The 17,259-nt window shown below is 41.0% G+C and overlaps 1 protein-coding gene across 1 annotated transcript; it reads right to left on the reverse strand.

The window, feature by feature from the left end:
• Positions 1-35: 35 nt before the first annotated feature.
• On the reverse strand, positions 36-6,463 carry LOC118100266 (fibrous sheath CABYR-binding protein). Its single transcript, XM_035145162.2, has 6 exons — positions 5,974-6,463; positions 5,027-5,152; positions 4,447-4,590; positions 1,461-1,619; positions 1,227-1,353; positions 36-588 (listed from the first exon to the last, which is right to left on the reverse strand). Exons 1-6 carry the CDS (start codon positions 6,242-6,244, stop codon positions 480-482), a joined length of 936 nt encoding a protein of 311 aa, XP_035001053.1. The 5' UTR covers positions 6,245-6,463; the 3' UTR covers positions 36-479.
• Positions 6,464-17,259: the final 10,796 nt, after the last annotated feature.

Here is a 17,259-nt window from a genome sequence, read left to right on the forward strand (position 1 = left end):
TTAACATTATAATTATAAAAGCATGTTGCCTTTTCCAAAAGAACTGGACAGGGCCACCGCCTTTGTCTTGTGTTCCTCGCTGCATATGAACAGTTTTTTCTGGTCAGGTGATTTGCCTGCGTTTGCATCTGTTCAGTAGATCAGCTTCCACTTTACATACAAGTGGTTTGTGCCCATAAATATATTTTCCTAGTCCCAACAGCTGCTGTGTCCGTACACCAGCACTCGTCTCCGACACACTCACTAAGTTCTGTTTCCAGCCTGAATTCCATGTTCCGTGGATATTCACAGTCACATCACAGAACCAGGGCCGTCGAGCAAAGAAATGTTTCCTCCGAGCCTTTGTGAAGTTTGCAGCAGCGCCGAGTCGACTCCAGGCACATTTCACTGATCGGCTCCAGAGTCTTAATCAAGTCCTTTGTCCATATAAAAAAGCAACTTGGTAAAATATTTGTGGCAGTTCCTCCGCGGTGTCCATGTCACAAATGCTGGTAGGTGTGTATGTGAGCCTGACACCGGGGACACCGGTGGTGGATGTCCTTTACGTTCTCCATGAAGAAAGGGATCAGACAGCAGCCTGCTACACACCTGACAGGAAGAGAAAAATTGAAACTTTTGCAACAGCAGTGTCTTCAACTACTCAGGTTGTAAGAGGTGAATATAGATATCTTATATCTGTCCTTCAACTATGAAGCCTGAACCTGGCTCTCTTCAGGTTTTACCCTCAACATATGGCTTGTGATCGGTTTGAAGAGACTAACAAGCCAGAGCATTTCTAATTGCGATATAACAGGTGCAGCCGGACCATCCCGTTCTGCGGAGGTGGATCTGACTCATAGACTGTTTATAAAGCTGGACGACGCATGCCCACTTCCTCCTACAGATACAAAAAACGCCATCTTGCCCATTTGCAGGCAGCGACATTTTTAAAGCATCAAATAACTAAATAAAACCAAACTTATCAGAAATATGACAAACATCAGTGTGATAAGATCCTACAATGACAGAAACTTCAGAAATGATTTGACGAGTACTAGGCTGGATTTGTGACCTATGCCAGACGAGCTATTGAGATGCTTTGGCTTCACTTTTGGGGAGCAGCCATGTCGTCCATCTTTGTATCTACTGACCTTAATCTCTGCGAAAACTTCAACTCTTCAGCAGTAACTTTAAGACTATAGTTTTAATGCAGCAGTCTAACAAGGTTAAAAAAAAAAGGTGGCTACCCAAGCATGGAACACACACAACAGAGCATCCATATTGTCTCGCCCACTACGCTGCGGATTTCTGTAAAGACGGCCTCGCCACAGGATGGACAGCGGGTGAAGGCTTGCATCGAAAGCAGGCTTTCCACTTAGAGAGACAGAGATTTTACTGTTATTAGTCCTAATAGAAAGCAGGATATATATATATACATACATAGGTTACATGTGTACTTTGAGTAAATCTGTAAAACCCACCTGGAACGATGGGGCCTATTGGTGTTTCTTCTGCAGGAGTAGTTTCTACACTCATCTCCTCTATGGTGTTCTCCTGTGTCAGCTGAGGAGGTGGAAGCGTGTAGATCTCTTCACACGGCGGCTCAGTTTTATGAAGAGTGGACAATTCATCCTGTCGACCTGATTTAAAACAGTGAAAGTATAGATGCAGTAAGAACTAGAGGAAAGCAGGCAAACCTCCATCTAGACGCTCTGTCTCGCAATGTTAAAGAAAGTACAAATACATTCGTGGATCCACGACAAAAGTTTATGGGTTCTTCCTTAGCCCATACCCCATCTTTCCACCAAGTTTTGATCAAATCTGTTCAGTAGTTTTTGCGTAATCCTAATAAAAGCCATAGGACGGCAATGTAAACATGAAAACAGAATTTCACAAAAACAACTGAGCAGATTTACAAAAATCTTGGTGGAAGGATACGCTGGTGTCAGAGAGGAGCCCACTGAGCTCTGATGCAGATCCAGATCAGGGGGCTCGTCCAGGAATATTTCAACAAATAAGTAAACTGTATTTATTTTTTATATTTTCATTTCATTTCATTAAATGCCCTGAGAGAAATTATTTATTAGGGCCCGAGCACCTCCGGTGGGAGGCCCTATTGTATTTCGAAGGATTTGTATTTCCCTTTTGGGGCTTTTTCAGGGCCTAGACACTCAAACTGTTACCAAAGTTTGCAGGGAATTCAAAACCCCAAAAAGTAATTGTATTCTGGAGTAATTTGAAATGGGCGTGGAAAAAATGGCTCAACAGCGCCATCTAAGGAAAAGCCCCTCAGTTAGCTTTCACCGATCTTCACAAAAATCGTAGCCCAGGTGTATCATGACCAGACAAACAAAAAAGGTCAGAGGTGCAATGGGAAAAAAGCAACAGGAAGCCCGCCATTTTGACTTTAGTGGCCATATTGGCCATTTTCCACATTTTTACTTTGATGTACTTGTCCCAGGGCTTTCATCAGATCAACTTCATATGGAGATGCATGTCATCACAACAAGATGGAGATGAAAACTACCTCAAAGATCGATTTTTCGTCACACGGTGTGACCGTGGCGTGGCGTCAAAGATTGATTACACGCCATCAAAACACGAGGTTCTGTATCTCGGACATATTTGGTCGAATCGAGTCCAAACTAGACATGTAAGACGAAAGTCCCGGCCTGATGACATCTACACAGAAATCATGACTTAAAAACACAGCGCCCCCTGGTGGCAACAGGAAATGTCTTGTTTTTTGCATGTCTTACACTTGGAAGTATTCCTCCTCATCTACTGACCGCAGCCATGTCAAACTGTGTCAAATGTGTCTCAAGACATTGATAATGTAGGCATAAGATTACTGTGACTTTTCGTCAAACGCCATATTAATGGCGTGGCGTTAAAGTTCATCGACTCGCTGTGACACACGCAATTGCTGTAACTTCCGTGTTCATGGGTCTATCTCCCTCAAACTACATTTGTGCAGCCCCCCCCTGACCAACAGCCCCCCCCTGCAGACATTCATATGGTTTTAAGGAATGGGCGTGGCAAAATAACTGACTAGCGCCCCCTAAAGGGCAGCCCCAGCACCACGCGTTGCGGACATGTACAAAAAACCATTAGGGACATGTGTCTTCTCATAACAAACAAATAAGTATCTTGGATAGATATGCTAGACCAAACAGGAAGCCCGCCATTTTGACTTTAGTGGCCATTTTGGCCATTTTTCACATTTTTACTTTGACGAAGGTATCGTAGGGCTTTCATCAGATCAACTTCATATTGAGATGAGTGTCATTTAAACAAGATGGAGATAAAAACTAACTCAAAGATCGATTTTTCGTCACACGGTGTGACATCAAAGTTTGATTACACGCCATCAAAACATGAGGTTCTGTATCTCTGACATATTTGTTCCAATCGAGTTCCAAACTAGACATGTAAGACAAGAGTCCCGGCCTGGTGACATCTACACAGAAATCTTGACTTAAAATCATAGCGCCACCTGCTGGCTACAGGAAGTGACATGTTTTTACTTTGATGAACTGCTCCTGGCTGCTTTACAATATACAGCTCAAAAGAGCTCAGTCAAGTCATTGGATCATGGTCAGAATTGTGACATTTCCTCAAACTGTGTAAACATTGAGGTGCGGCGAAGGTTCATCCTTCGCCGCATTCGTCTGTATTTTTTTTTTTTTTTGGACGGACAGACAGACGGACGAAAATCCATCCGTCTGTCCGTATTTTTTTTTTGGACGGATTTTATTTAATTTTTTTAATTTCAATTTAATTTAAAAAAAATTTTTTACGTCCATCTGTCTGTCCGTCCAAAAAAAAAAAAACGGAATACGCTCCATATATTAATATTAGTGCAGGGTCATAGCGCCACCTACTGATCAGTGTGATAATTATGTTGTTGTAACATTGTCCAATTGACACAAAATTGCTCACGCTACATCAGAGCCCCTACTTGAACAGATCTATTAGTCTGGCAACAGGAAGTAAGCTTTGTTTTACAACTATCATTCGATGATGTGCAATTGATGGCGTGGACCGTAACGAGCAATTAGCAGGCAAGGATCGACATTGCGTGACGGACGCAGGAAGTGAAGCGTTTGTCCTTGCCGCAGTGTGCAAAACGCATGCAACGCGGAGACGTGCGCTTGGTCATTGATCGCTCTCTCCACTAACCGCAACAGGCTTCAAAATGCGTGTGCTCGGGCCCGTTAGTGCTACAACGTAGCCCTAGTTTATGTTATTTTTTGTCCTTCAAAGAAATTCCTGTGAGAAAACTGTGTTTATTTATACATTTATTTGTTTATAATTGTGTCATTTGTTTTGTTTTTCATTAAAAAAAGTCCTGTGAAATAATCGTATGTTTATTAATTAATCTAATTTTATTTGTATCATTTTTGTACATGATAAAAAGCCTGCTGTAAAGCTGAGTTTATTTATTTATTTGTTTATTTAACGTACCTATTGGTGTTTCTTCTGCGGGAGTAGTTTCTTCACTCATCTCCTCTATGGTGTTCTCCTGTGTCGGCGGAAGAGGTGGAAGCGTGTAGATCCCTCCACACGGCGGCTCAGTTTTATAAATAATGGACAATTTATCCTCTCGACCTGATTTAAAACAGTGAAAGTATAGATGCAGTAAGAAATAGAGGAAAGCAGGCAAACCTCCATCTAGATGCTCTGTCTCGCAATGTTAAAGAAAGTACAAATACCTTCCTGGATCCACGATAAAAGTTTATGGGTTCTTATCCCATCTTTCCACCAAGTTTTGATAAAATCGGTTCAGTAGTTTTTGTAATCCTAATAAAAGCCATCGGACGGCAATGTAAACATGAAAACAGAATTTCACAAAAACAACTGAACAGATTTACAAAAATCTTGGTGGAAGAGAGGAATATTTTAACAAATAAGTAAACTGTATTTATTGTCCTTCATTAAATGCCCTGAGAGAAATTATTATTTATTCATGTTATTTTTCGTCCTTCAAAGAAATTCCTGTGAGAAAACTGTATTTATTTATACATTTATTTGTTTATAATTGTACCTCTGTTTGCTGTGTGGGTGACGTTCTCCATCTGTGTCTCCAGCTGCAGCTTATTCAGCAGCAGCTCCTGCAGCTCCTTCTGAATGTTCTCCAGCTCACACACTTCATCACTGTCCTCACTCGTCACTGAGGTGGAGACGTTTGCGTCAGTCATGACTAAAAACCCTCCTCAGGTTAACATTCATACAATTATCCCATGAGGTCAAAATATCTTTATCTAAAGCTCAATCAGGAGCTAATCTGAATTTAGCTTTAAATTTAGCTTTTACCATTATAAATAATTACTGCAAACTGTAAGAAATGGAAACTACTACTTTAATAAAAAGTATTATTTAAAACTACCTGACACATGTATATCTAATGTATAATGACAGTTTTCTGTCAATCTAAACATTTGATTATTTGAAAAAGTGAAGGGGTGCGGTTCATTTTCTTTTTCTTTTTTATTACAATATACTTTCGGCCCAGTTTTTATATTTTTCAGTTTTTAGTTTTTGTGCGTCACTGGCACAAGTAGTATTGTATTGTGTAAGCTATCAAATGCTTGTATTAAATAATAATAACAATAATAGGAAGAAGAGGAAGTAGAAATATAATGTTTAGTACTTTCTCATATTTATTTATCTTTAATTAATTTTATTTTAATTATCATAAAAGGATTAAATTAAGATGGAAAGAAAAACTAGCTTGTCTTGGGAAAAAAGAAACAACTTGCTGCAGTGATCAGCTGTGAATCACCAATTATCAACAGGACGGGGAAGAACAAAAACAATTGTGCCGCACAAAATCATTTTATGGGATTCTACAAAATTTGAAATCCTCATGACTCTAATAATTATTCAAATGTTTTTTTGTGAAAGCAAAATATATCCCATGACAACAGGTCACAAGCTTATTGGACTGAAGTATTATTATTTTATAATGATCACATTAAGAAGCTGAATCACCTTCATTTGTGCTCCTGTCACTGTCGTCTCCTGGCGTCTTCCTCAGTTGCTGTATCTTCTGCAGGATCACCTGTCTGTTGCGAAGCTGCCGCCTTCGGGACTCCATGTGCTCCAGCTGCAGGGGCCCGCTCAGTGACTCCGAGGTCTCCTGGTTGGATTCAGGCTCCGGTTCCTGATGTGGCTCTGGTTTGACGCCTGCGTTCAGCATCTCGCTGATCGTCTGGATGAAAGAGGGAAGGGGCTCTCCATCCTGCTCTGGATTCTCCATCATTAGTCAAGGAGTCGACTGAATGTTTGTTTCAACAAATGCTGAAAGCTCAGAACTAGAATCTGAATCCAGGCGTGTCCTGCTGGAAAAAGTTCAAGACTCGTAGAAAATCAGTCTTGAATTCAAACAAAAAAACAACCAATCCGAAGCATTGTGAGAAAGACTCATGTGAACGTTTTCACAGAAGGTCGGAGCTGCTGCTACTGACAGCATCTGCCACAGATTGGATATATATAAAATTGGTTTTTGAATTATGTAAACAGTGAGCACATATAAGCGTCAGCAAAATTATAAAACATGCAAATGTGACCGAACAATGGACAGTACAGGAGGACCTGGGGCCTTACAGATTATTAAAAGCAGCTGTCAGGAACCTGCGTCAACAAGGAACAAGAAACAGTCAGATTAAATGGCTATAGCACTTTTCTAGTCTTGATGACCACTCAAAGCTCTTTACAGTACAGTTTTACATTCTCCCATTCACACACACACATTCATACAGTGCATCTATTAGCAGCACTTTGTTGTTTTATGAGGGGCAATTCAGGGTTCAGCATCTTGCCCAAGGACACTTCGGCATGCAGATGAGGAAGACTGGGGATCGAATTGCCGACCTTCAGGTTGGAGGACGACCACTCTACCCCTCAGCCACAGCCGCCCACAATTACAGTGTGATTACAATTGTTTGCCCACAATTACAGTGTGATTACAATTGTTTGCACACAGTTTAGATGAAAAGCAGGTTAGTTTCTAAATTAAACTCCACCTGACTTAGGCCAATATTTACTCAGCTTTTAGCTCTTATTTGTATATCTAAATATAAAGATGGACGATGTGACGGCTCCCCACGAGCTCAGCAAAAGTGACGCCAAGTCATCTGGATGGCCCCTTGGTGGCCGGCTGCAGTAAAGTTCATGAACATTCAATCGTTTTTCCACAAAGATGGTTTCTGTCATTTGAGTTAGTTCTTACAACACTGATGTTTTCCTGTAAGTTTGTTTATTGTTTGCATAAAAACAAATGGAAATCTCATGATTGACAGCTGAGACTGACTTACCATTTTGTACGTGTATGAGCAGGAACTCGATACCGACGGTGTGTGTGTGTGTGTACTCGTCTTTGTCTCCAGGGCATTTTCCAGCATAAACAGTGACCTCATCAGGACCAGTGAACCTCATGGGGACCAAAGATTGGTCCTAATGACACAAAACGTCATTTCTGAGGTCCTGGTTGAGGTTAGGGCTAAGATGTGAATTGTGGGTCGGTTGAAGTTAGGGTTGGTCATGAATTGGTCATGGTTAAAGTTTGAGATAAGGTTTAGGTTAAAGAATGAATGGCAATGAATAGAAGTCAAACTCCAAATAAGGACATCTGCGCAAACCTGTGTGTGTGTGAAATAATGACAATTTCATGCACTTGTTTGCGTTCATCTTCTTGTTAAACATAAACAAACCTCTTGTTGAAGATTGAAAAGGACCGAATTCATCTGTTGTGGTACTTAATATAAGTTAATATAAATCTGCGAACACGTGTCACTCTGCTGACGACGTCACTGAGCGGTGACGAGCGACTGCGACTTTTTTATTTTAGCCTCCAGAAACCCCTGAAAAGGATTTGGACAGAGTTTGTGCTGATTATTGGTTCAAAGGTCACAGTCTGAACAGACGTCACCTTATCCTGTGTTGTTCTAAAAGAAGAGAAACCTTGTGGAGTTGGGTAGCACACAGCGTTCCGGCTCGTTCAGCTGTGAAATGTGGCAGTTGGCCCCGTATGACAGTAGCCAGCCATCGTAGCATCAATAAGGCCTGGAGCCAGTTTAGAACATCAGCAGAGCAGATGATGTCTGACCCATATTCCACACACACACACACACACACTCACAGAATCCCTCCTCACGTGTACAGTCGGCTGACCCGTGTACAGACTGTCATTTCATGTGCACACAGATAAGGAATGTATTTCATAAGCCTTATCTTTGACCTCATTTTAATTTCCCATGTATCTTTTTATGCTGCGTTATACAGTGTGATGAGGTGTCATCATCTACCGGTGTGTTTACATGGCACAGTGGAGGTTTTGTGGGTCAACCGGCTCAGAGGACACACAGACGTCCCACTGAGGAGCAGAAGAGAAACTGGGATTATACATTTTTATATTTCACAGTGTTTTAAGAGCCAAAGAAGGAAAATAAATATCACACTTACAGAGTGTTGTTCTAACGACCGACCACTAGATGTCAAGGTGGTACGTGGACGGAGCGATCTGGTGCTCAGAGGATTATGTCCTCAGTTTACAAGGCTGACGTCACCCGTCCTGCAGAGGCAGACATCACTCGATCCATCCATCCTTCCATCCCTGCATCCATCTATCCATCTATCCATCCATCCATCCATGAAATATTCATTTTTAATAATTTATTTCTCTATTCCTCTCTATTCTTCCAGTTTTTAAACTCATTCTTACACACTCTATCCACTATGCACACAAACACACACACACACACACACACACATACACACACAACACACAACACACACACACACAACACACACACACACACACAACCTTTTCTACTTTCTCAGCTGCTTATCTGACAGGTGTGTGTGTGTGTGTGTGTGTGTGTGTGTGTGTGTGTGTGTGTGTGTGTGTGTGTGTGTGTGTTGTGTGTGTGTGTGTGTGTGTGTGTGTGTGTGTGTGTGAAAAGCAGATCAAATAACAGTTAACTCTGGGTGTGCACCACCTGTCAGGGTATTAGTCACCCAGAGCAGGATACATGTAGCCACTGATGGTAAACCAGCTTCATTATTAATAAAAAACAAAACAGTTCCCACAATTCAAAACACGAACTGAGCAGTCAGACAATCAATGAGATGAAAAACCAATTAACCTGCTACAGTTTTGTATATTTCTAATAGATGTTAGTGTCTCACAGAGGTGGAAAATAGATTTAAAATAATTAACCGTATTATTCAAAGCTGTAAATCAATATTTTTATATTAACAATGGATTTAAATACTACCTGTAATACAAAACCCCCTCAGAGAACAAGCTAAATACAGAGTATATTAATTTCTGATGTGTGCACGCTTCCTAAAAGTAAACAGCAGAAAATCTTAGCAACTGGTTAAGAGCAAACTTTTCCCCCAGGAGTTGGTGGAGCCCAAAAAAGAGCTAAAAGTGAGTGAATGTTACACCATGCTAATGATGCTGTGTATCCAAATGTTCAAAACATCAACTGTGCTGCAGGTTCAAGTTGCTCCAAATTAAAATATAACTACATCTAAAGTCTCTGGATTTTGGACTATTAAGTCTCTATTTTTAATCACTTTAATTTCCTTCTATGTTTTATATTATACACATAGACTATATAAAGACGGGCAACACCTCTCCAGTTCCTCTCACTATCCAGAAATGTAACCAAATATCCAGGACATGAATTCTGCCATCTTGCACATTTGCACTTTGGCTTCACTTTTCGGACGGAGCAATGTCCATCTCATTATACAATGTGTGAGCTCGCATGTTTTCCAGCAGCTACAGTAATAAGCTTGTAAACAAGACTTACACAGTTTATAGTATATACAGTGAATATCACAGTGCTGTGATAAAGGTCTGTTTGCTGCTGCTGTACAGTGTAGACACAGTAGATATGAACACACTCTGCTGTCCAGTGTCCATGTGGCAGCATGTCGCTCTGGGTCTCACTGATGATGACATGGAGCTGCTCAGGGGATTGCGTCATACCCGGCTTAGTGTGTGTTAGTTTGTGTGTGTGTGTGTGTATTCATGTATATCTTACACTTATGAGGACCAATCTGGAACCCATGTCAGTCAGGGATGCCTTTTAATTCACAATTTAAACATATTTCTAATAAAGCATCTGCCTACTCTTTGGTTTTTATTATTACCTTGTTTTATAGATGTCATGCAGTTTTTAGTAGGAAATGCTTTTTTAAAATGTTTATATTTCATAGATAGTGTCTTTGTCATTAACTTCACAAAAAGGACGATAACATTTGTGTTGCAGTGGTGTGTTACTGTTCACTGTTTTTGTTCAGGCTCAAGATTTGATCAGGTACAGACAAGACGAGCAGGAATAAATTAAATCATGGAGGAGCTTCACATGTGTGGTATGACAACATGGCTGAGTGTGTGTGTGTGTGTGTGTGTGTGTGTGTGTGTGGATGTTCATGTTCATGTTCTCTTGTCTGAACTAGACCATTGTTATACCACTTCCTGTGCAGCAGTTTGCAGCTGGACTCACACTGAGTAACAGGAGGGGAATTTGAATGCAAATGCAAACACACACACACACACACACACAGCAGTTAGTTTCTGTCATGGTTTCGAACACACTGCCTGAAATGATGTCAAAACATAGAATCCCCAGCCCCCGATTTCCTTTGGCCAGACAGAGGAGATCATTGCACCACTCAGGCAGATCTGAGGAAAGAACAGGGACGTGTGTTTTTGTGAGAGGACGAGTAAGACACATAAAAAGAGGTGGAAAGAGGGAGGGGTAGACGGGGAAAGCGGGACAGGAGAGGGGCTGCCAGGCGTGCTGCCAGCATGCAGCGCTAATATAAAAAACGATGTCTGCAGCTGCAGCAACAGGCGAGCGAGGACAGATCCGGTTCTGCATCAGAGACACTACATCACAATTCTCCACTGACGCAGACTGCACAAGAGTTATGTTCACACACACACACACACACACACACACACATTGCTGCTGTAAATCAGCTGTTGCAACTAGACGGTTATGTAATAGAGCCTCCCTTTAAATCTTCGAGTGGACCTGATCAGCAGTAAAACACAGATATTAAAGCAACACGCCATCTCATTGTTATTTGTGCCTGGGAACAACAACGATGAATCACAGTGACAAATCACACGCGTGGCCTCGTGTGTTACCACATCGGGCCTCTCCTCTCGGTGCACCTTCATTTCTCTCAGGTGGAGTGACTTGTCAGCACATCTGCAGCCACTTCACCTGCAGACACTGAGCTCTCAGGACAGATTCAGCGTTTTAACATGTGTCAGTGGCCCGACATGTTCATTTTCAGACGTGTGGTGAACGTAAAGAGAAGACTCCTCCCCCGGAGATATAAAAACCAAAATACAAAGATGGCATACAAGATGGACGACGTGACAGCCCAAAAGTGAAGCCAAAGTGTCGCCCCCTGGTGGCTGGCTGCAGTGTAGGTCATAACCTAATTTTAGTGCGTATGTATGTAAAGACACAAGAGCTCAAACAAGCTTTGTCCTGGCCTAGTGGTTAAGATGCATGAAATGAGAAATTAAATTTACTGTGCTGTGAACCTAAAAATAGACACAATCAGATACAGAAAACTGTAAGATAGCTGCCTCAGTCACACAATAATGGGATTTTTGCAACTATAATACTACTTGCAGAGAAATAAAGGGAGAAAATGTAAATTAATAAAAAAATATATAGATATATTAGTTTATTTCAGTCATATGTCTTAATTATTGGTCTTCTTTAGTAAAGGTTACTTTTAAAAACGCCTATTTTAGAACTCATTCTTCTGCTGCTAACTCAATTATTGTGCATCATACAGTCTGTTTGTACATGTAAGTGCTGCATGTGTCTATACACCTAATTTTCGCATGTTCTTATTTTTCTTTGATGTACTCTGCTCACTGCAAAGGCCCGACTCCCCGCAGGGATCATTAATATTTCATCTGATCTAATCGAACCCCTGCTGTCACCACAGAGCTGCCTCACTGTCGAGACAACAGCGCCGAGCTGCAGAGCAGGACTGTAACACAAAATGATGTTTGATGTGGAGCAGACAGCGCCGAGCTCGTACTGGGGGATGAAAATTCAAGGGAGGAGTGTGGAAATGTTACGTTGTGTCAGTTGGTGGTGATCAACTGTGAGGCATGAACACAGAATGGCAGTGAAGGCTGCTGCCACGCAGCACAGCTACGGCACAAAGGGTTAACAGCTGCAGTCGCTGTTCCCATGTCTGTGGCTGTGATGCCCTGCAGTGTAACAACCTGCTAATTCACCTGTAAACGTGCTTTATGGCTCGTTCCTCCTCTGTGTCGCTTTAAAATCTCTTTCTCCACATTCCAGTCTGTGCAGGAGTGATCGAGACAGAATGAGAGAGAGGAGGAGGAGAGAGAGATCATGTGCACGGAGCGTCTGTCACACACACAAAGACGGAGAAGGAGGGTGATATTGAAAAGAACGGATAGATGGAAGTGAAAAAGGAGAGTAACAGAAACACTTGGATGAATAATGTTGTTGAAAGGCCCAATCCACACACACACACACACACACACACACACACACACACACACACACACACACACACACACACAACACACACACAGGTTTGTCAGGAGTGTTTTTGTTTGAAAGTTTGGATGTTATTATTTAGCCAGGGGCTGCAGATCTATTGAGTTTTGGGGTTTTGGGATTTCTAGTACGCTGAAATGAGCTTACACCTTTACCACTGTGTTTTTGGCAATGTGGTTTTCCTGTTATTTATTGTGAACGTTGAATTATTCCTGCAATTTGGCAGGAATAGTGCCAGTTTTCTCTCTTGTCACATAATAATAATGTAAATGTAACAAAAATAAAGTGATTCAGTCTCTAAAATATCTAAAAAATACCCAAAATGAACAGAAAGTATAGTGAAGATCTGGAAGGCTTAAGGAAACAAGTCAAAATACTTGGGGTATACTTTACGTTAGCGGTAGTGTCCTTTGATCAATGACATTTTACCTTAAATGCATCATATGATTCCACTGTGATTGTGACAGTGATTTGCAACTGATGTCTAAAAAACAGCCAATAAAGGGCTGAAAAAACAGTGAGAAATGCCCCATCATGAACTCAACAGAGGTGACATCATAATGAAGTCAGAGAAGAGAGAAAATCCTTAAGGACAAAAAAAAAACTGAATCAACCCAGATGGGATGATAAAGGCAAATAGCTGTTCATTATCTATATTCACCTTCTGTGTTTTTGCTACTTCCACTGATGTCCACCTTGTTTCCATTGGAAACAGCAATGGCCACTGCAATCTGTTGAAAGTATGCTAGAGCCATGGATACGTTTGAGTTTTCCATACTTGGTCCACATGTAAGATTCAAGAGTAAAACTGAAACAGCAGAAATTCAATCAAATGCAATACTTTTGAAAATCTAAAATATTTTATTGAGGGGAAGTGGAACATACAGACAAAAACCATAAAGAAAACACACACACACACACACACAGTCATACAGCACATCTGTTCATTAGGTTATGTTTCAAATTTGAAAAGGATCACCAAATAAGAAGAATTAAAATAATATAATTCTGGTTGTTGAAAAACATTCTGGAACGTTTACCCCTATCACTGTAGGTCATTACATGTCTGGTACCTGCATCCTGAGAGCAAAGGTCCCGGAAAGGTTCATCCACACTACTGTTTGCTGAATAGACATAAGAAACACTGGCTGTATGTCCACTGGCACCAAATCCACTGTGAAGCTACTTGCTCTCTTTTATAGTTTTGATCAACAGTCTCCTGTTTCTGAGATCCTGGTCGGATTTTACTTGGGCAGCTTGACTCGAAAACTAAGTCCTGCTTTGTTCACTACTCTTTTTATGGTTCTTATGCGAACCGGCTCCTCTACTTTTAGAACGTCTTTGCATTTTTTATGATAAGGACATTCGGGGCAAGAGCAGTGAAATGGACCCCTGGAGCCTCGCTCAGGAATTCTCTTTGGCCTTCTTGCTGGTAATCGCCATATAGATGGCAGACGTATTTTCTCCTTTTCCCTGGAAGTTGAGGACCTGACTTGAGACACTTGATGTATCGTTTCTTCTTCTTCCTGTGATGGGGCTTCTAATGGTTCTGGTTGGACCGGGGCAGATACAATTGTAGGGGGCGTAGGGCATGGAGGGGACAAGCCGGGCACAAATACAGACTTTTCCTCTGGGGCTGATAAGGTCTTTTTACTCATCCCGTGAAAATGATTTTTCTCTGCAAACACACATGAAAAATAAATTGAATTAATAAATCAGTTACATTTGAAAGATCAATTAATAAATGTTTAAAACTGTGGACATGATCGACACATTGATATATACATTCATTTGATCATTAGTATCTCATTTCAAACCACTTTACTAAGACAACCACATACACAGACTAAGAAAATATGATATATATTTGTGACTTCATGAACAAACTGCTGACTACTGTATATGAATAAAATGAATGAAAAATGATTATAAATACTTATAAAATTATAAATTAGTACATATCTTGATCGTGCGCCCCCCCCCGCTTCCTTAATCATATAATGTTACCATTATTAGCTTGAATTTTGCAGTTTCCTGCTTAGTGTTTAGTTCTAGACACTTCAAAATGACACTACGACATACCCCACTGTTCCTCAAAGCAGAAGGCCACTTCACTGGGGTCTGTAGAGTCATCATCCCTCGAATCAAGCATTTCCTCCACATGTTTGGAGAGAAATGTGGCGATGTCATCTGGTCGTTTTAGCAGTGCCGCCCTGTGGCAACACTCCGTTAAACTTTTCAGTCCGAGTGTTACTGTGATACTGGGAATCATCTTCAGTTTTTAAGGGTCTTTATCTCGCTTCAGAAATGTGAACTGCAAAATGTCTTCTTTTTCTTCTTTGCTCGGTTTATTGGCAAGTGGCAACCAACATCAACATTGTATAAGAATACAACAAAGGCAACATTTTAGCTTATGACATCAAAGGCAACACATACACATTTTTCATTGGTTTTCAGGAAAAATCTACTCCTGTGTCTGCTTTTCATGTTGGAAATGCCTTTGTATCTTCAGAGGTATTCTGAATATAGACATCCAACAACAAAGGTACTTCTTTCATGTTGGGAGTGAAGGGGCCAAGAGGGAGTGTTTTGCTTGGAGCAGTATAAAAGTAGCCAGAGACATGTCATTAAGTCAGAAAGGTTATATCCCTACTATACCGTTGTCAGTTACACCACCCGGGCTGTTCCCCTCAGTGTCTTCTGATTTCTATTGGTTCAGTGCAGAGATGTAAATATTGTGGTAATATAGCAGTTTTGGTAGAAGATAGATTGCAAACATTATACAAAACATTTGTACCAGTATACAGATGGATCCAAAGATCCTGTTACAGGGAGAACAGGTTTTGGTTTCAGTATAGGAGACTTGAAAGTTTCAGTCAACAGGAGAACCTCGGATCAATTGTCAGTTTGCACGGTGGAGATTGGAAGGGAATGACGGGGTGGATTTATTGGCTCAGCAAGCACTAAATCATGAAGAAGTCATGGACATTTCACTTAGTAAATAGGAAGCTAAAACAATAATCATCATTAAAGAATGGCAGCATAGCTGGGATGTAGCTCACGCAAGGAAACTCCTTTATTCAGTACAGCAGGAAGTGAGAAGAGTGAGGACAGCAAAAAGGAGCAACAAAGAGGAGAACATTTTGACTAGAATGAGGATAGGACTACTAGAGTCAATAATACAGTGGACTTAAAAACAGACATCCAACAGGACTATGTGATTACTGGCTAATAGAGGAGTCAGTGGAGCATGTAATGCTTCACTGCAATAAGTATGTTAGAGAACGGGAAAAGTTAAAGAGGGAAATTGCAACGCATGGACTGGAAGAACTGAGCTTGGAAATAGTATTTACCATTGGAATAGGGAGTATGCTCCATTATCTAAGGGAGACTGGATTGGACAAAAGAATTTAATATGGCCTAGATAATTCAGGTTCACATTCCAACACAGTAGGTTGCCATCCGCCACTAGGCCGAACGAAGAAGAGGGAGAAGCTATCATATAGCAAGGGTAATAAGAGATATACGAAGAAGAATATGAAGCGGTAATGCACCTTGTCGTTTGTTGCCACCCGCCAATAAACCGAACAAAGCATAAGAAGTCCTACCACTCTTTTTGGGAACATTAAATAGACTTGCATTCATTTCCTGTAGACTTACAATGACCTAAATCTAACCTTGACAGCTCATCCCCATTTAACTGGTTAGTTAGGAATGTGTCCCCGAATGTAGCCTATGATGGACACACACTCAGTGACGTCATATTCATGGTGTCGACACACAAACACAGTGACAACACATCATGAAGCATCAATGACTTTTCAACAGCACCTCATGACATGGGACACAGCATGTCCACCTTCCCTCTGCTTCCAGTCTTAGTTATTGTATTTCTTACCTATTGGTTCTGTTTGTGTGTGTGTGTGTGTGTGTGTGTGTGTGTGTGTGTGTGTGTGTGTGTGTGTGTGTGTGTGTGACTGCTAAGTCCGTAGCAATGCATCCAGACAGGCTCTACTGATACAACAGTGAGAGCAGAGATAAAGCCGGCTTTGTGTCCAACTCAGCATCTCGACCGCAGAGTGGCTCAAATGGCGCACAGCCATTGTCACAGGTTCACTGCAGACACAGACACACACACACACACACACACACACACACACACACACACAACACACACACACACACACACAGGAAGCTGGTGAAAATCGTAGTAAAACCACAGTTATTAAAGGTGCAACTGACACTAGTTCCAGTGAATCGCTGTCATATTATTCTGATATATTTCCTAAAATAAACAAATATCTAATTGAATGGATCATGAGTGCTGTGTTTCCAGTTTTATTGATTCAAAAAGCTGCATTCACAGATTTTTTGGGCCACTTGAGAGCAGATCGAGGAACCAGCTGTAAACACATTATCGATATATATTCACCTTAAATGTATCTATATATATAGAGATATATCTATATATATATCAGCAAATCGCCTGTACAGCAGTTGATATCAGCATCTAATTGAAGTTGTGTTCTAGGCACCTGGAAAAAAGTATGTTCTCCACCAACTTCTGAGGGAAACGTCCATTGCTAAATGTTTATCAATGGCTACTTGCTAACTTTATCTGTCTGTCATGTGGTGCTGAGCAGAGAGAGTGCAGTGACTCTATCAGGGGGCAGATTGTTTTTCCCCCTTA

The sequence above is a fragment of the Hippoglossus stenolepis genome, chromosome 21 (genome assembly GCF_022539355.2).
Source record: "Hippoglossus stenolepis isolate QCI-W04-F060 chromosome 21, HSTE1.2, whole genome shotgun sequence".
Classification (NCBI taxonomy): Eukaryota; Metazoa; Chordata; class Actinopteri; order Pleuronectiformes; family Pleuronectidae; genus Hippoglossus; species Hippoglossus stenolepis.

Coding starts and splice junctions, on each gene's coding strand:
- LOC118100266 (XM_035145162.2), bottom strand. CDS start 6,244: ATGATGGAGAATCCAGAGCAGGATGGAGAGCCCCTTCCCTCTTTCATC. Junction 5,153..5,973: donor TGACAGGAGCACAAATGAAG/GTGATTCAGCTT, acceptor TCTCCACCTCAG/TGACGAGTGAGGACAGTGAT. Junction 589..1,226: donor TGTGTGTGTTCCATGCTTGG/GTAGCCACCTTT, acceptor TCTTCCTGTCAG/GTGTGTAGCAGGCTGCTGTC.